Raw genomic sequence first — 18,252 nt, 5'->3', positions numbered from 1 at the left:
TGAATTGTAGATTGGTATCAGCATCAGTGAGATATAGACAAATAGGAAATCGTAAGAAAAGACAGAATATGTGTTTGGTAAGTAAACAATGCTTTTTTGAAAGCAACGCCAGCAGTGATAATCAGCGCTAATTGACAACAACGTTAAGTAGATCCTTAAGATCAGATCATATAGGTATAGTAGGAGAAATAAGAAACAAAGAAAGAAAAGAAAAGAGTGAAACGACAGCAAATCAACGACTGAAATACTGTCTAATCTCTCCAAAACCAGCCGGTCTCCTTCCGATTGGCGGATGAAGAGTCTCCTGTACTATTCTGTCCATGAGGGGGGTTCAGAACTTCCGTCGTCTCGTTGCTCTCTTCACGACCATCGGAGAATCGTTTTGTCCAGACGGTCTTCTTCTGAGTGGATCCATCTGGGAGTCGGACACGCTCGGTTCTCGTCATGGTTGAGATCACGGTTGGTTGTTCTGTGGTTGTAGTTGGTTCCGTCACTGGGGTTGGCTGCTGCTGCTGCTGGTGGTTCTCAGAGATTGGGTTGTCATTCTGCTTGTCAGACACAGGCTCCATCCATTTGTCGGCCTCGCGAGGTCTCCGTCTATCCTCCAGCAGCAAGCGCAGTATAGGACTCTCGAACATATCGGCAAACGCCTTGCTTTCACGAGCAGCAGCGTCCTCGAAGAAGCGATCGAACATGTCCAGTTCCGTCAAAGTTTCGGTCTCGTTGTCGTCTGCGGTTATCTCTCGAGATACTTCATTGCCATCGCCGCGGTCCGAGGTGTAGTTGTGGAAAACAAGCATCGGGTTTGACCGGCCATCTCTTCCGCTTTCGGAAATCTTCCACTGGTCGCCCAAACTACCCCGTTTCGCCAGACCGTACAACCAATCTCTTGGGGTCTCCCTCTTCGCCAGCGCAGTGGTGTCCTGGTCGAGCATCGGTTTGCCATTTTCCAACCGGACAAGATCCTCGAAAGCTTCGCGCCAGTGGGTCTCCGTAGCGGGGTTGTTGTTCTCATTCTCCGACGACAGGCTCAACGAGGACATGAGCGACGAAAAGACACCCCTGTCGTGGTGGGAGTGGTACTGGTTCTGGCGTTCCAGGTGCAAGGGGGAGTAAGGACTGAAGATGAGGTAGGAGAAGGGCCAACCGAAGGAATTGCTAGCGAAGTCTGAGAACAGGGAGCGGTGGAAGGGGTGGAAGAAGTGGGAGGAGAAAGGGCTGTCGAACAAGGAGGCCCGGTCGAAGAAAAAGTCGAAGATGCTGTCTCGGTCGCTTCTGCGCCATCTGGGATGGTTATCTGCGTACCATTGATCCTCCCAGTCAGTCCAAGAATGCGCGGGATAGCGGTTGTGGCGTTGGTTGTGGTGGTCGGTATTGTCCGCTGTACCTGGCGCATGGTTGTCCCCCTTCGCGTCGCCGCCGCCGTCTCTCCTGCGGAAAGCTTCCTCGTCGAAGATGGCCCAGTGGTCGCGGGAGGGCCGCGAGGACATGGAGGGGATGCCCATCACCGACTGGAGCACGGACGAGACTTGTTCGTCGGCGAAACGGCGGACAGCGTCCAACGCGGTCTCGTCATCGGGCCATCGGCGGGAATCGGAGGGAGCGGAATTTCGGTTCTGGTTAGAGGTGTCGTCACTGGGCATAGTGAGGGTGCAGATGCGGATGCAAATGCGGGAGTGGGTAGCTAGAGATTGAGTGATCCGTGAGAAATGAGGTAGAATAAGTAGAGGAATGGAACAAGGGAGATGGAGGAAGAGGAAGAAGAAAGATGGGCGAAGGATTGAAGAAGAAAGAGCTTCTCGCGATTCCAATCAATTAATTGTTGGGGATATCGCCCCACTCGTGCTTCCCAATCACCACGTGATCCATTACCATCTGATCTGGTGCTTTCTAGTATTTACTCTCTCTCCCCGGACACACACTTCATGAAGTTGATGGAATTTATTATCACGGACATACTATTATACTACAACCACACAGCCAGTCCGTACTACAATCTGGATACACTTATAGTTCGTGTCTTACAGCCGAGATCGACGTTCCTCCAGGTTCTTCCACGCCTCATCAAAACCCGCTCCGCGGACCCACTGGGGATCCTGGCCAGTCGAATCCATCACTAGACAATCGATTAGTAACTCTATCACATCCATAAGAAAGATTCAGGATGAACATACCCATATTCGCAATCTTCAGCCACATATCTCCCTTAATCTTCAGCCCTAGCTCCTCGGCCCGGTCTTCAAAAGGCCGGCATGCCCTCTCACCATTCTTCAAGGCTCGCACCAACTTGGGCAGATGTCCATCATCACTTGACTGGCCGTTGCAATAAGAATAGATCTCCTCCCAGCTCTTCGCTGCCGGATATTTTGTAATCTCATCTAGATGCAGATCTGCCGCTCCGTACGCAACATAGAGCAACAGATCCAGGCGCCCCGTCCACTCTAGAATTCGTGCTTTAGTCACGTCATCCAGATACGGCAACCGGATAATCTTGGACAGGAAGATAGTGGAGTTGACGCCGTGGATGTAGAAGAAATCGAACTTGATCTGCTTATCAGGGCGCTGTGCGGCACTGGTGAAGTATGCTACATCCACACCAATTAGTCACTGGCCGATACACGCATAGAGGTATATAGGGGGGGAAGGAATAAACCCACCAACAGTATTGATAATTTCTGCTGTCTTCTCCTCCACCTGATCCACTGAGACCGTAAACTCCGCCGCATACTTAATCATCTCATCGGGAGCCCTTTTCAGCACCCCATTCCTCATCCGCTGGCCATCATCATACTGCGCAGACCGCGCCAGCTTCTCATCAGCCCGAATCTCCTCCAGAATCTGCAGCATGGACTTCTTCCCATGCTTGGCCATACCCCCGGCTGCTTTTTCCACGGGCCAGAAGAACAACGGACCGTACCAGTCCTCATGAACAGCCGTCTGCGCCAGCCCTTCAGCTACAATAGCAGGCTGGTTGAACTCGAGACCGAATCCGAAATGAATAAATGGATGGATCAAGCCTATTGATACCAGTTAGCCACCACTCCCCCTTAATACCAATCAACCCGATACAAAAAGGAAGAAATAAAAGGAGCAAGGAAGCATACCTCCAAACAACCTCCCCAACATCAACTCAGCCACCTCACCACCGGAATCCGAGAAAAGATACTCCCCCAACACCCTCTCCTCACCCTTCTCCTTCATCTGACGTTGAAAAAACTCCAGATAATTACTATAATGCTTCTCCTGTCCCAGATACTTCAAGAACCCTTCAGCCTTTCCCATCTGACTCACCACATCCTCATCCACGGGCATCTTGGGCCGCTGATAGCTGCTATTTTTGTCATATGCGGCGCGGATTTGTTCCGGAGTTGCACCGAGGGCATATAGACTTAGGACGTGGTGGGGGATGTGGTCTATACCATACCATTAGCCATGATATATTTTTTCAGGATAAGAAGCGAATGAATGAGGGGAGAGGACATACTATGAAACCCACTCTGATTAAAGAACACATGATGGGACCGCATATCCTCCTGGAGAACCTCACTCGCCACGCGCGCTGACTCCTCGCTCAAATTATGAGAGACGATCCCATGATCATGTTCAGGGGAGAGATGGATATTTGTAGACGTTGCCATGGGGGCATCACCCTGAAGTGACCGTTGTAGAGAAGTGGCGGTAGTAGTAGTAGTTGATAGATTCATTCTGGGCAGTAAGTAACCGTCCCTATTATATGAAGACGACCTAAATCGCAATCCAGAAGCACTGGTAAAAGCAGACTTTCTGAGCGCCCGACTCAAAACTGATGATGAAGAAAGGCAGTAGCGTAGAGTCATCCGTAGTTACTCTACCCCAGTTTCAATCAGTACGGGGGGATGTGTGTGTGTCAGGTAAGCTTAAATATTCCCTGAACCAAAGTTCCAGTGCGGTCTGATCTAGTCAGCAATCCCAGCCAAGTGGTCAGTTCTCACTACCGTAGTAGGATATCTCGTATTCATCGTCACTTGGTACTACTCAGTTAAGTAAGGTAAGGTAGGATTTGATTTCTTGGTTCGGGATTGTCGGAGTTGCGAGAACCGAGAGAGAGAGAGAGAAATGGTTATTTGGATCGACGTCATGCTGATATGGACCGGGCCCTAACCTGGTGGGTATCATTCCGTACAAAGTACGGTTACTATTCTTCTTCTTCGTTAGTTGCTTTTAGGTTGAGGGGTAAAGGCTAATCAGATCTACTGTGATTGGGTATCTAGCTAGCTGATTCCACAGGGTTGAAACCAAGGAATGGTGGCTGGGGATTGGGGGAGTGTATCCGAGGTTGATTAGGTTCTGCAGAATACTAGTAGTATTAAGTGGTAAGTGAGTAGTAACTGGTGATTGGTGAGTGGCGGGTGTGGTTAGTGGTTAGGATCTGGGGTAGCTGCATTAGTAACATGATGGGGTCAAGCTCGGGCTCGGCCTCTGGCTCGGTGTTTGGCGCTGTTGCTTACTCTATATTGCATTTGGGATTGGGTCTGGACTTCAGCTATTAATAAACTATCCAGTTGATGCTGGTGTGTACCTTTATGAATTAGGGGATGATGGTGGTTCTACGGCTTCACGTACAAGAGTCTGTTTAAGAATGCACATTAAGTTCCATTCGTATGTGAGATTACTTTTCACTAATGCATGTCCAATCTAACTGGGTATGTCGTATATAGTATGTTGTGTCGGTCTGGGTATTAACTTCACAACTACCGCATGAAATCCTCCAACTCCTTCTTCCGCTTCAGTCGCTCCCGCTCCAGCTTCCGGAACAGCGGGTGATGGCCCACCTTATCCTTCAGCTGCTTGTTCCGGCTCTTGTTGTACTCAATATACGCCATGTCTTCACCGCCGGCCAGGCCGCTGAGCGTCGCCGCACTGCGCTTGACTGCTCCCTTTCGCTGGCCGCCCGAACGTCCTGAGAAGAGATCGTCCGTGACGTGCTCTACCTCAGCAGAGGTCTCGTTCTGTAACATCACCTCCTGCAGCAGCTCACGCCGTTCGCTTGGTGTGGCGTACGCCAGACCCTCCAGGTTTTCTATGCCTTGCAGGTGAGTAATGACCTTGAACGCGTAGCCCTGGTCGACAAGGAAAGCCTGTCGCTTGGAGGAGTAGAACATTTCATCTGTGTCTTTCGACACGAGCGAGTAGAAAAAGGCGTTGAATCCCTCGTCGTTACGACGCTTGGCTCGCAGAATACGACCAAGTCGTTGGGCTTCCTGACGACGGGAACCGTAGTGAGACGAAATCTGGATCAGACAAGTGGCTTCCGGCAGATCGAGCGATGTGTCTCCGATCTTGGAGAGGAAGATGGTGTTGACTTGTTCATTGTGCTGGAAGTTCTCCAGAATGCGCATGCGCTCGTTCTGCGGAGTACCACCGTAGATATAGGCCTTGTTCAATTTGAGGGCATATCGTTGAAGAGCATAGACGTTGTCGGAAAAGACAATGACCTTGTCGCCTCGCTTCTCATGGTAGTCGATCAGGAACTGGCAGGCTTGGAATTTCCGCGGGTTCATGATGTACAGAAGAGCAGCCTTTCGTGACTTCTCTCTCATGTATTCAGAGTAAAATTCAGTCGTCATCGGACACCACACCTCGGCGCATTGAACCTTGGCAATGTGCCCTTGCTCGGCCAGTTCCATCCAGTTGGCTTCGTACAATTTCGGACCAATCAAGAAGTTCAGATCCTTGATCTTGTCATCCTCTCGCAACAGCGTTGCAGTCAATCCCAATTTACTCTGACACGCAATTGCCGACGTGACCTTTCGGAACATCGACGCAGGCACGACGTGCACCTCGTCAAGAATCATCAGACCCCACTCTCGTGACTGGATCCAATCCATCATCTTCTGCGCATCATGCGACCGAGCACGCGTCTGGGACACCATGGAGTAAGTGGATACGATGATACCAGTCGATCGACGGAACTTCTCCTTGTTGTCTGATGTGAACACGGCAATGTCACCGGGGTCAATGTTGGACCAGCGCAAGAACTCGTTACGCCATTGCACGACCGACATCGAACTGGTACACAAGACAATTGTTCCCTTTTTGATTGTGCAGCCCGCCGTGATACCCACCAGCGTCTTTCCTGCACCACAAGGCAAGACAATGATTCCACTCTTCGCACGTCCGTTACCGAACATCTTACTCAAACTCTTTTCTTGGTAGCTTCGAATTCTTGCGGCTGGCTTCAAGTCGATATCCAAAGTGGGATTGATCTCATCATTTCGAAAATCATACTCCTCCAGCGCTGGACAGCCCATGGCCTGACAGCGCGCCTTGACGGGTTCGACTGCCTCGTTGGGGATTTCGAAACTGTGCACTTGAACTTCCTCCTCATCGTCATCATCGTCGCGAATCGCCAGCAGGATATCGTCCTCTTTACGAGCTTCGCCTGCGCCGTCTTCCGCCGGCTTCTGCTCCGAGGCCTGCCTAACACCCGCTGCATCCTTTGTACCCGGAATCACCAAGCCGCCCATTTTCGGGGCCGCCTGCTGAATAATGCCCTCCGTGCCTTTCAATCTCTGAGACCCAATAACCTCATCCTGCAGCAGCATTTGCAACATCGCCGGATCGGTGCTCTCCACGAAGAAGCGGTTATGTTTCAGCACGACCTTGATCTTTCCGTATGATTTCGTGAAGTCGAGAATGAACGACTTGATGGTATCCGGAAGCGGCGTTTTCGACAATCGATCCAAAAAGTTGATAATATCCTGAGGCAGCAAACCCACCGAGACAGCCGCATACAAACTATTTCCCGTCAATCGGTATTCGTGCAAATGGGTCGGACGCGACAGCGGTTCGGCGATAGTAGTCAAGAAGTCCTGCGCCTGGGGTGCAAGCGGCGAGAAACTCTCCAAAGTGATAGTTCCTTTGAGAGGATCGATCCAGAGCGGGCGGTTCGCATGATCGGGTTTCAACGATAGCGAGGAAAAGTCCTTGTAACCGAAATCGGGGTCCTGTCTCTGTACGGCGGCGCTTTTGGATTCGAGAGAGAACTTCTCCAAGACACCTTGTAAGTAAAAGATGTCAGCATCCAGACCCTATATGCAGGAAACCCCACTTCTACGCTACCTTTCAAGTTATCATCCTTGACTTCTTCCTCGTAGTCTGAGTATTCATCACTACTACCAACATCCGGCACAGGTGTGGGCCGTTTCGATGCTCTACTTGACCGACCGCTATCCGTAGCTTTGCGTTTGATGGGCATTATGTATGTATGTAACCTCTTCCCGGTTCGACCAGAGTCGAAGGGGATCGTCTAATATGGTGAAGAGGATGTGATGCGGGACGGTGAGAGAATGATGTACGCGGGTGCTCCGAAAGGCTACCGGCGCCTGGACGAGCGTGAGAGGAATACGGCAGCTCGATAGCTCCAGGGGTCGTGAACCGAATCGACCAGCTGAAGCAGTGAGGCACAGAAGCTGGTGAAAGCGCGACGAAGATAAACTGAGAACAAGAAAAAGGCAGGGGAGATGATCAAGAACGAGAAGCATGAGATGAGGCTCGGGAATGACAAATGCACACCTGAGGCAACAAGGCGAGTGGCGATCCGACAATGCAGCAATGTGATTGGCTGGATGTCTCCCACTAAAGGGAACCGGCCGGTTTGACGTAGTTTAGTCCTTAGGTAAAGTCCGGAGCTTCTTGCGAGTCCGCGGCTCCGAGTCCACCTCTGTTGAGACAAACCCGTCGAGGCCAGAATAACATTCACAATGAACACGGTATGTTCCAAGTTCCTTTATAGCTTTGTCTATAATGTCTCGCTAACAATTGCTTCTTCACTATCTAACAGATTCGATCTACATGGTGAGCGAACCCTACAACGAACACTTGCCTGCTAGGCGTCCACACCACCTGGAATGCACACAATACTGACGGAAACTCATCCAACCCAACAGGATAGGCTGGGGCACCCTTTGCGTCGGTAAGAAGCAATCTCTGAACCCAAATTAATGTATCCATATCACTCATATTGAAATACAACAGCTGGCGGCGGAGCCTACTACTTTGCTAAGAAATCCATCAACGCCGACCGCCAGACCCGATTCGAAGCGGAAGTGAAGCGCAAGGCGCAGCTGGCTGCGATGGAAGCCGAGCACCGACGCCAGAACGCCCCGAACAATGTCCCGACTCCTAGTCCGACCGAAGATCCGAGCCTGAAGCGCGCCCAGTTAGTGCGTGCCGATGATGTGGGCTCGCCGAGTGCTGAAGCTAGCCATGACCCCGCACCGACTCGTCACGAACCGGAGACTGAAGCTGAGCGGGTGCTGGAGAAGAGTAAATATGAGGCTACGCAGCCTTTCCGGCCTCCGAAGGGAAACCGCTTGTAGGGCTGGTGGGTAGTTAGTTTGCACATATAGTATATGAGATGGAGGCGGCGATGGTAAAACAAGGGGGAGAAGAAGAAAAGGCTATGTTGTGGCATTTTCATGTATCATAGTTTGGTGTTTGGAGCTGCAGGGAACTAGGTATAGTATGACCTGCTTGAATATCTTGATCGGCGGGGTTATCCCTGCTAACGTAGGGGCATAGCTACAGTAAGTTGATCCGTAGGTCGGGATGAACTCTTGTCTATACAGCAGTGCTTTGAGGAGTAGATGTTGATTTCAGTAATGCTTCGATTGAGATTAAGTAGCCATAAGGTATTGTTCTATAGATGAAGTAGCCACGATCAATCCGGAATGAAAGCCGTGGAGCATCCACCAATCCCACCAAAAGAGAGACGCCCACATTGATGGGTGTAACCGGGCTGGCACCTGTCCAGATCCCTTCCCCAATCATGAGACTTTCTTCAACGGGTAAGGATGCAACTATGCATGTGATGACCCCAACATAGCTAGGAAAAAAAGCAAAGCAAGGAACGCCATCGAAACTCCCGCCCGCCTTAAGCAGAGGTATGATATGCATCTCCGCGAAAAAAAAGAAAAGCCCCGAGTCATGTCGCGTGAGTCCTTCATACGGAATGTATGTATGTAAGCAATCGCCCAGCTCCCTTACGCCTTGACCGATCAGCAAATGTTGATCCCGAAAGAAATGATTCAGTGCGAAAAGTGAAAAATCGCGCGATATCGAGAAGTTTCCAACGCCCTGAGTGGGTGGTGGTCGTTCGGAAATGAGCCCCGCTAGTAGTGTGGGATTTATATCCGATCGGATATAGAGGCTACCTCCGCTTAGCGCGCGTGGAAGCATAGAGGTGGGTGCGGCCTATCATGGATTATTAATATCAGGTGTTTGATTATGAATGTTTCAGAGAGGAGATCTTACTTGTTGTGATTGGGGTATCCATTGTTCTTCTCGCGAGAACTCTCAAGAGCTGGAGGTACGAAGGGAAGCACCACGGCCGTGAATAGACAGGAGCTGGTGATGAAACGGGAAATGCGAGTGTCTGGCCGAGGACGGCGGACGGAAAAGTGGCGGATGGTTGGACGGGCGAGTTGCATGGCGATAGACATGGTGAACGGTGTTTTAGTTGAGGGAACTGGCGTTATGGATATTGCCAGGAAAAGTATTCGATCAGAGAAGTGGGTTGTCCAGTAAAGTAATAAGTAGATAGGAGGAAGCGGCGCCTTTTTCAAGGGGGAAGTAAGTTCAACAGGTAAGCGTTCTTCAGGTCAATGCAGGGACCGAGAGGCAAAGGTTAATACTGATGATAAAAAGGTTGCACAACTGCTGTGCGGCAATACGGACCTATTTATAATAATTATGGTATACGACTCTATCAAGGCTTGTTAGAGGCAAATGGAGGATCAGCCTACACCTCAGCCGAACGGACCGTGTTACCCTGTGGGGGGTGGTTGTGTTGCGGGGGTTCAAAAAGGCCCACAGGCCCATAATGATGCTAGGCTAGTCCCTCAACTAATGCTGATTGATGATGACACTGAGTTTTTGGGCCTTGAGAACCTTGAGGGATAAACGAAAAGCGCGCGGAAAAACGGTCCCGAATCATGTAGCCATCAGCTGAAGATCGGATAGCATGCCAGGCAGTTGTCGATTCTAGTGTCTATGTAGACTAGTCGATGTTCATACACATCACTCCATACCTGTCTCCTGCATTCCTACCACAATGGATGATGCATGGACCACATGAGTTATGTGGGCACCCACTGATGTACCGTCGCATTGACCGAAAGGGCCTTGATGATCCAGTCTCAACTCTCAACACTGTTGAACTGACTCACAGGAGTGAAGGTGAGAACTCACGCCATCGAGGGGCAGCTGATCGCGATTTCCGGCCGAAGGAAACAGCGGGGCTCAATGACGGACCGGCCAGGCACGCGGGCGGCGATCGCGGTAGTTGGTTAGTACTGTAGACTAGTTGTTGCTCAGGCGCGGTTGGGCATGGCGTGCCAGGCTGCAACTCCCCCCAAAACTGTGGTCCCGGCCCGCTGGAGTTTAAGGTCTGGTCACTCGCTTGTCTGATGGCGGGACTTGAGTATCCGGCCTGGCGGTGTGTGGTTTTTGACGTATGAGTAAAGAACGGACTGGTTGAGTGACTGCGGTTGGTCCATGACAATAGATATCACTATTTATGTGTACGTACACATGGAGCACGAGCCTAAGGTAATCAGGGGCAGCTAGGTGTCCATCTACCTAGACCATTCCATTGTTACAACGTAGGAGGGGAGATTAAAGGGGAGAGAAACACGAAGCAATCCTGCATCGATCATGCCACTTCCCCCCCACGGCGCCTGAGGCCGCCAATCATAACTGACGTCACTGATGTGTCCCCGCGAATCATGACTCAGCTATTAGTCAAGCTTGGCTCCCTCCCATTCACAACATTGAATAGCCATGGGTACTCCATAGAACTCTGAAGATAGTACTTCAAAATATTGTGTGGTATTGTAGAAGCTCTGACATGCGGGAAGACGTGTCTATCAACTGTCTGAACAACAACAGATTGGTATTCCTTGTCCCTCGAATAATCATGTTAGTACTGGCATCTTTCATTCTGGTAGATATAAATAGTAATAAGCTTCATGGAATTACTATCCAACACTTGGCTCCACATGTGTGCTGCTCTTAAGTACTCCCCATGCCAGTTGCAGTACTAATCGGGTAGTAGAGCTCTTTTACTCTTCGGTTCCCTCGCCATATCACGCTGCAGCTACTACTAAACTAGTATACTAGTATATGCATGTCCAGATCAGTGGTGGAAGATATAATCCGGGGGTACCGAACTGAGGGGCTCGGGCCTTGATGCTTCTCCATCCACATGTGGACGCCAATATTGCTGAACATTTGGAGTGCTCCTAGTAATATAGTTTAGGACACACTATGCGTTACCTCAGCCGTAATGCTCACTGAGTTATTACTGAATACTGGTATTATCATGTGACTCCAATATTGATTATAAGTGAGATGATGGTTATTCGGCCATGAACATCGCACATCTTTGCAGAACCATCAACTCTAACAAATCTGATAGAGAATATTGATTCGAAAATGGGTGAACTATGAGAGAAATGCTTTGATTGCTGACATAGTGCATCCCTTCAGCAGGGGTTTGACAGGGGTTTCTTTTACCATTCACTGTCACCCTCACCGCCTGTGCCATGGCAATAGCTACTAGTTATGGTCTAGACTACTACATGTACCTATATGGCATAGGTGACTTAAAAGTTGACCTTCACTATGGAAGGTGGCCCATCCATCACTGCTGCCATTGAGAAAGAAGATTGCATGAGGTCTCAGAATAAGTACCGATCTGACTATAGCGATGAAAGCGACAGTGAGGTTGGTGTGACTTGGTCTCCCGGTGACGGAGTCTGTCCATCAACAGCAGAGTTCCATCATTGCTGTCAGTCCAAGTTCGATGAATGGAGCCAAGCGACCTCAATGCCTTTGAATCACACACCCTCTTTCCCGTTCTACTTAGATGCCTTCTTAAGCCTTCTCAAACATGTCCCCCCGTTTCTATCCGGCCTCCCAGAAGATGTCCATATTACAGGGAGACGGAGAACATTTCTCATGCTTAGATCCTCTCTACAGATACGCTCAACAGACAATCCAGACTGTGATCAACCTTACAAACTGATTGACTATCTTCAATGCCTCGGATCTCCAAAGCCTGCCGTCTACAAGCTGAAGGCTGAGACGCAATTGCAGCCCGTACTTCCCATACACACCAAGGCCTTTCGCTCTGGATATTTCACAAATATCGTCTTAGCTTGGTCCTACATTGTCTCCTGCCGCTGGTCAGAAATTTTCCAGCGAGCAGGTTGGAACAGCCACATGCTCCATGAGAATGGTATGCAGATCGAGGACTCTTTCTGGTATCTTGTCACGCAAGGCTGCTGGCGAGCACTAGTGAAGAAAGAAACAGCAAAATTCTGTTCTCCATGGATGTTGACGAGTGAGGGGGCTAAGAAAAACTGGTAAATATGCTTCAGCTGATAATGATTGTTATGGACTAATTGGCGTATGAAGCAATTGGGTGCCAGTCACACCGGATTCGTCACTGGCCTTTGATATTCTTGTGGATTTTTGCATATCAAAAGGCCTGGAAATGGAGTTAGTCACAGGCCTTGCGTCTGTTTTATTATTGACGTCACGGAACACACCTTCGCCTATCCTCGCTCCTGCTGTAGCAGCCCCAACTGCTTCTGCTGCCTCCCCATCAAGGGCAAAACACGCGGTATTTTATGAGCTTTACCAGCCAATTGATAAATTTCTCACTTTGAGCTCCACGCAAGACGCCTTGGACCCGTTAATATGCAGTGCCTTTTTTGACCCATCTATTCCCTGTAATTTCATGGGAGCTGCATCTTTGGGTGTGAGTAAAGCCCTCTCAACGGCGGACAAGATGGATAACCAACAGCTCCTTAGAGCCATCACATATACGAACCCGTCTCTATGTCACTTCTGGGGCGCAGCTATTCGTGGAGGACAAGTAGACTCGTTTCTGAGTATGAGTCTATATACCCTACCGCCTATATGTCTTGTGGCCGCCTTTTGGACAGATACCACTCAATCCTTTCTCCAAAGGGGGTATTGCTCAAGTGAAATAGAGAAGAAGGTCGTCACTCGGGCAAACGAGTTTCAAACTTCATTTTACTGCCGGTCGGGCACATCTGTGCCATGGTCACCCGCACCCCCCTTCGGCAAGACAACTGTCGACAATATCAGTCTTGAGATCCGGCAACACCTTGGACATATGCACAGACCTATCTCATGGTCCACATACTGGGTTTTAAACTCTGGCAAGAGGCTCCCGGCAACCAAACAACACCATATTCATCAGTCCCAGGTTCAGAGGATGTATCATCCCTCCTCCACAGAGCATCGTAATGAGTAAGCGAGAGTGTGTTCCGGGAACATTTTTATGACTCTATATACTGACCGTCAAGCGTCCCCTACATCGAACAAAATGCTGCTGATGAACAGTCAGCGGTTGCAACATCTCGTCTGTTCAATTGGCATAGAAGCTACGATGATGGCATATGGCTTGATGATGGAACGGGCGACATTCAAACGATTCGTCGACTCCAGCAACATCAATGGATTATCGATCCATTTGCTGGAAGTGAGCTTGATGATCTAGTTGAAGAACCTAAGGATCGCGAGCTCAGCTTCGAGAGTATCTTGCGGTGGATGGATGAAGCTGAGAACCATCGACACTAGCACCCGTAAGTTGCTTCAATGCTGATTTCTCACACGATGTTTCTAGAATCTTGCTAGAGAGAAATGATGGTGTGTTAGGGTTCGTGAATCTTCAAGATCCAGCGCGAATATAGGTTCCAAATTCCCAAAACACCACAAGTGGCCTGTGAGGCTGAAGGAGCTGGGATCAGTCTCCACGCCGGTGTGAACGAGCCCGTGCTACTGATGATTACAATCCTTCGCCAATTACAATACAACATGGTATAACAAGCCCAAGGTCGTGCAATTGTTGGAAATGACCTTACTGCATGAGGCGCAAAACCATTCCCACTCTGTAAATCTCCAGAGGGGTAGATGTCCACCCCCGGCCCCAATCAGGAATAACATATTGAATGCGCTAAAAATCAGGGAGATCATGCCCCGCTGGGACTTCGTAGAATCCAGTATTCTATATAGCGTGGGGCAATTTCTGGTACCAGAGTCTTTCTACCGCAAGTGACAAAGCCTTGCCAGGGGCTTGTGGCTCAGAGTCCTAACTATATAGTGACTAGTGTCCCTTAGCCGTCTGCTGAATGACAGAAGCACCCTTAGGAGCAGACTAGCGACACTTCATTCAGACAGGGCGATACATTATCAACCTCTATATCACAGCGTTTTATTTACACGTTGAAAGGAACGATGGAGGATCATAAAAGAAGTAGGTGCTGGGCGCAAAAGGGTTCTCACACATCCTTTACTATTCTTGATGCGATCCTCGATGTTCAGAATAGGCTAACCTTGCGGAGAAGGATTCTAAACGATTTCCCGAATCGGTCTGGCGAGACCGGCGTGGCGGAGCACCTGATAACCTCACTTTTGTACCGAGTACGTGCAGCGAATGTTAATCCTAGGGCAGTGTAATAGTCTCAGGCACCACAAGTGGAGAGAGACCCTATTCTCACCGGCTGCAAGCTATGCCATAATTTAGCCATTCGGCATGAGCTCCGATCTAGGCGTTGCGGCTGAATTTGCTCGAGTATCTTTCATCTACCCCAGCTTTTGGCCCCATGTGCTCAAACACTGGTTCCTCTTGGCTCTTCCAGCCCCCAGGAGATGAGCTCTGCTTCGATTCCATGCATTGAACTAGGCATAGTGCAATGCTCATCCTCATTTGCAACACTGCCTGGTATTGAGTGCTAAACCTCAATCGGCAGGTGACTACGCCTACTGCTTTTGCATGCTCATGAGCGGATGCAAAATCAACAAAGGTTCCAGTGAGCTGATGCTTGCTGAATCTTCACATCACCTATGCTCAATCAAGGCTTTTCCCTGTGAAACCATGACACTACCAAGGCTCTGTGGGCTCAGGAGGCACAGTGCTGGCTAGGCAGGTCCATGTGGTTGTCAGCCTCTAATTGTCAGCCGCAAGGTGACACCAATAGTGGATTTCAGCCCCCTATCAAAGCACCGCAGGGAGCATGTTTCTCATAACAACTTAAAATTTACCCTGCACGGTGTTTCACTTTCAGGAGAACCATGCATGGCCTGGCTATTTCAGTACAACGACCGAAGGAAGATGGATTGAGGTACCCGAAAATAGTGGGCAATGGCCGTGGGGGCGAAATCTACCATCGCCCTCCTCATGCCCCATTCAAACTGCAGGGTCGTGTTGGTTTCTCCGTTGTCCTCGAGGCTTCATTCGCTGACAGTGCTTTGAAACAGTGCCTTGTCTAGAACTGGGCAATTGTACATGGTTCTTTCGTGCCTTGTACGTATCGCCTGCGGCTCCCGTGGGAGCTAACGAGTCCATGGAATGCCATTTACAGGATCTGAATGGAGCGTCACAGTATCTTGTTTATCTCAAGCGTTTAAAATATGAAGCAGACATCCACGGTATACTCTTTGGAAGACATCCCGTTCAACTGCTTGGGCGTTGTCCCGCTACGACTTCATACGGGGATCATCCTCCGAATCGCCCCCAATCTCACTCTAGAACACGAAATCTTTTCTCTCGGTTGGTCTTGGGTCGACTCCGCCCCCCATGAAGGATGTAGCCTCAGGAGCTACTCCAGGAACCTACCTATTGCGGACGGCTTGTCATGTCCTGAGTGGGCAGTGTCAGAGCCTTGGCCGGGCTCTGACCTAGTGTTGCTAATGGCACACGGGAACTGTTGGTTGGGGGCCAATGATCCATCCGACTTAAAAGGATGAGATACATCTCCTAAGCTGGAGCAGATCACAAGAACTCTTTCATTTCATTATCGTCACTCTCTTCGTTTCCCATCTTGGGACAGTCACTCTTTTTGTCTTCTGCAAAGACAGTCATTCTTTAGATTGCTTCAATCCTATACCTTCATTTCACTTCATACGACCAATACGACCAAAGATCTAGTTCAAGATGGTTAACCCTCTCCACAATGGAGTGGCCACCGGTCTCTTGGCTTCCTTCCTCATCCAACAAGGTCTGGCTTTAGAACTGACCGCATTCAACCCTTCTACAACAACGAACACGCAGGTCAAGGTGGCGGCGGCTGGGGCTGAAGTTCAAACTCAGGACTATTCTAGCATTGATCTGCGAACCAGTCACTCGTTTTACTGGGGTGGTAAGTGTACAACTATTGGCGCTTGACTATACAACGAAAAAGTTAACATCATTGAAATAGCCTCTACCAGTGGCGGGTCCACCTTGGGTAATCTGACTCTTGTGGACGAAAGCATTCTCCCCATGGAGTCTTTCAGCGATATGCTGGAGAACATTCAGTGCACCAACTCGAGTATTACCTTGGGCTTCTCAGACTCAGATGCGTTCACCTATGCAAAGAACTCGTGGACTTGGGTGAACAAGGCCGCCAACAACACATTTCTTATGGTGGCTGGCGTCCAGCAATGTAACTGGAACACCCAACGTGTTCCTTTCGTCATTACGGCTGCCAACTTTCAAGACAACTCTACAGTACGGTTGGCCGGCAAATCGGCGACCTGGGATGATGTCCTTAGAAACCATGAGATCACCATCGGCAAGGCCCCAAGTGACATGGCAGTCGAGCTCACCAAGCGAGGCATAACTGAAGGAACCAAGTCTGGTTCGATCAGTATCGACAAAACCGCGTCCGACAAATCAGTCAAAATTCTCTCGAAAGATGACCTCACACTCAGCGCTGAATGCAAATCATGCGGCACCAGTGGTGAATTTGACGTTGAATTCAAGTACAAAGTCAAGCCAAAGGGCGACAATCTTTGGGACGAGATTGGTAGCTTCGTGACTGTGCAGTGGGAAGTCTCGACCGCTGAGCTTACAATTACACCAAAAGATGTCGAGCTAGACATCACCCCGGCCCTGGAACTGAGCGGAAACCTGACCAAATCCTACTCGGATGAAGCGACAATCGCTTCATTACCCCTTGAGGGAATCAAAATTCCGGACGTTTTCACCTTGGACGTTCAGCTTGCTTTCGACATCGGAGCCAGTGCAGGTCCCGTTAATGGCGATGCGTCCATCTCCTACCCCATGAAGATTTCGCTCGACAACGATGCAGAGGCTGTGCTCGACATTGCGAACGAGAAGGTCACCCACAAAAACTGGACACCAACCATCAAGACTGATGGCGTTAAGCTTGATGCCGAAATCGATGCCACTCTCGAGGCCTATGTCAAGGCTTCCCTTGAGCTAGTCCTTTCGCTCGGTAGTACGTACAAGAATTATGAGTATATTAGAGCTGCAACACTAACCCTGTCTAGAAAAATGGGGATACGAAGCCGGTATCTATCTCAAGCCCTTCCTGGCAGTAGACTTCACTGCCGAAGCTTGTGAGTGAACTGAAAAGACCTGGTCTATGGTAGCCTCTGCTGACAACATGTAGCCACGAGTGGCACTTGCTCGGACACGTCCAAGAACTACCACTATGCGATCGAAGTCGAGCCTTATGCTGGAATTGAGCTCGGCGCGGAGGTGGCCAAAGTGAGCGACGAGGGTAACCCGATTGCGGATGCTACTCTTGCGGTAAGTCAATCCTAGGCATGAGCCAAGCTGCGCTTATAGAACCTGACTGACCCCTTCGCAGTCCTTCACCCAGTCCATGTCGTCGACCTGCATTGGCTTCGACAGTATCACTTCGACCAAGACTGCCACTTCCACGAAAACCAAGTCGACTGATGAATCCTCGTCCGACGATGAGACATCTACCAAGTCCAAGTCCAAGTCTAAGTCTAAGTCGTCCACCAAGTCGTCCTCCAAGTCGGCCTCCAAGTCGGCTTCCAAGACCAAGTCTCACCCTAACAGCGCATCTGCGTCTGCTACTCCAACCGGCCACTCGTCCACCCACAAGCACACCTCCAGCTCCACCAAGTCTTCGGAAACCAGCAAGTCTACCATCACGTCGTATCCTAAGACCACCTCGGCTAAGGCCACGAGTTCCCACGCAGCTGCCAGTTCGTCTGCTCACAGCGTGCACAACCACGGCCGCAGCTTCAGACAGCATGGCCGTATCTAAGCAGCTTCATGGAAGTTATGAGCTGATGCTGTCTCTGACAGTTTACTTCATGTTATGATTTCATTTCTTGTCTGTGTGTGCGCATGCAGACAAACTGTACTATTTATTATAGATTATTTGATTGGATGTAACGTTGACTTTATACGTTCGT

At 49.8% G+C, this 18,252-nt stretch overlaps 8 protein-coding genes across 8 annotated transcripts; 4 read left to right on the top strand and 4 right to left on the bottom strand.

Moving 5' to 3' along the window:
* Positions 1–251: 251 nt before the first annotated feature.
* On the bottom strand, positions 252–1,643 carry AKAW2_40574S (uncharacterized protein; the record flags this gene model as incomplete). The annotated part of the gene is made up of 1 exon (XM_041688917.1): positions 252–1,643. The coding sequence occupies one exon, from the start codon at positions 1,641–1,643 to the stop codon at positions 252–254; it is 1,392 nt and encodes a 463-aa protein (XP_041542654.1).
* A 378-nt stretch (positions 1,644–2,021) lies between these two features.
* Positions 2,022–3,836, bottom strand: AKAW2_40573S (questin oxidase family protein; the record flags this gene model as incomplete). Its single annotated transcript, XM_041688916.1, has 5 exons — positions 2,022–2,116; positions 2,175–2,585; positions 2,658–3,017; positions 3,105–3,413; positions 3,485–3,836. 5 exons carry the CDS (start codon positions 3,834–3,836, stop codon positions 2,022–2,024), a joined length of 1,527 nt encoding a protein of 508 aa, XP_041542653.1.
* Positions 3,837–4,730: 894 nt separating this feature from the next.
* On the bottom strand, positions 4,731–7,237 carry SSL2 (TFIIH/NER complex ATPase/helicase subunit SSL2; the record flags this gene model as incomplete). Its single annotated transcript, XM_041688915.1, has 2 exons — positions 4,731–7,039; positions 7,102–7,237. The coding sequence occupies 2 exons, from the start codon at positions 7,235–7,237 to the stop codon at positions 4,731–4,733; spliced, it is 2,445 nt and encodes an 814-aa protein (XP_041542652.1).
* A 505-nt stretch (positions 7,238–7,742) lies between these two features.
* AKAW2_40571A (uncharacterized protein) lies at positions 7,743–8,360 on the top strand (the record flags this gene model as incomplete). The annotated part of the gene is made up of 4 exons (XM_041688914.1): positions 7,743–7,751; positions 7,823–7,836; positions 7,929–7,954; positions 8,017–8,360. The coding sequence occupies 4 exons, from the start codon at positions 7,743–7,745 to the stop codon at positions 8,358–8,360; spliced, it is 393 nt and encodes a 130-aa protein (XP_041542651.1).
* An 840-nt stretch (positions 8,361–9,200) lies between these two features.
* On the bottom strand, positions 9,201–9,482 carry AKAW2_40570S (uncharacterized protein; the record flags this gene model as incomplete). The annotated part of the gene is made up of 2 exons (XM_041688913.1): positions 9,201–9,234; positions 9,295–9,482. The coding sequence occupies 2 exons, from the start codon at positions 9,480–9,482 to the stop codon at positions 9,201–9,203; spliced, it is 222 nt and encodes a 73-aa protein (XP_041542650.1).
* Positions 9,483–12,264: 2,782 nt separating this feature from the next.
* Positions 12,265–13,035, top strand: AKAW2_40569A (uncharacterized protein; the record flags this gene model as incomplete). Its single annotated transcript, XM_041688911.1, has 3 exons — positions 12,265–12,407; positions 12,460–12,805; positions 12,859–13,035. 3 exons carry the CDS (start codon positions 12,265–12,267, stop codon positions 13,033–13,035), a joined length of 666 nt encoding a protein of 221 aa, XP_041542649.1.
* A 253-nt stretch (positions 13,036–13,288) lies between these two features.
* On the top strand, positions 13,289–13,653 carry AKAW2_40568A (uncharacterized protein; the record flags this gene model as incomplete). The annotated part of the gene is made up of 2 exons (XM_041688910.1): positions 13,289–13,323; positions 13,380–13,653. 2 exons carry the CDS (start codon positions 13,289–13,291, stop codon positions 13,651–13,653), a joined length of 309 nt encoding a protein of 102 aa, XP_041542648.1.
* A 2,356-nt stretch (positions 13,654–16,009) lies between these two features.
* AKAW2_40567A (uncharacterized protein) lies at positions 16,010–18,101 on the top strand (the record flags this gene model as incomplete). The annotated part of the gene is made up of 5 exons (XM_041688909.1): positions 16,010–16,214; positions 16,275–17,297; positions 17,350–17,418; positions 17,472–17,611; positions 17,673–18,101. The coding sequence occupies 5 exons, from the start codon at positions 16,010–16,012 to the stop codon at positions 18,099–18,101; spliced, it is 1,866 nt and encodes a 621-aa protein (XP_041542647.1).
* Between the last annotated feature and the right edge of the window lie 151 nt (positions 18,102–18,252).

The sequence above is a fragment of the Aspergillus luchuensis genome, chromosome 4, assembly GCF_016861625.1.
Source record: "Aspergillus luchuensis IFO 4308 DNA, chromosome 4, nearly complete sequence".
Taxonomy (NCBI): Eukaryota; Fungi; Ascomycota; class Eurotiomycetes; order Eurotiales; family Aspergillaceae; genus Aspergillus; species Aspergillus luchuensis.
This window is presented reverse-complemented; position numbering and strand designations above follow the sequence as displayed.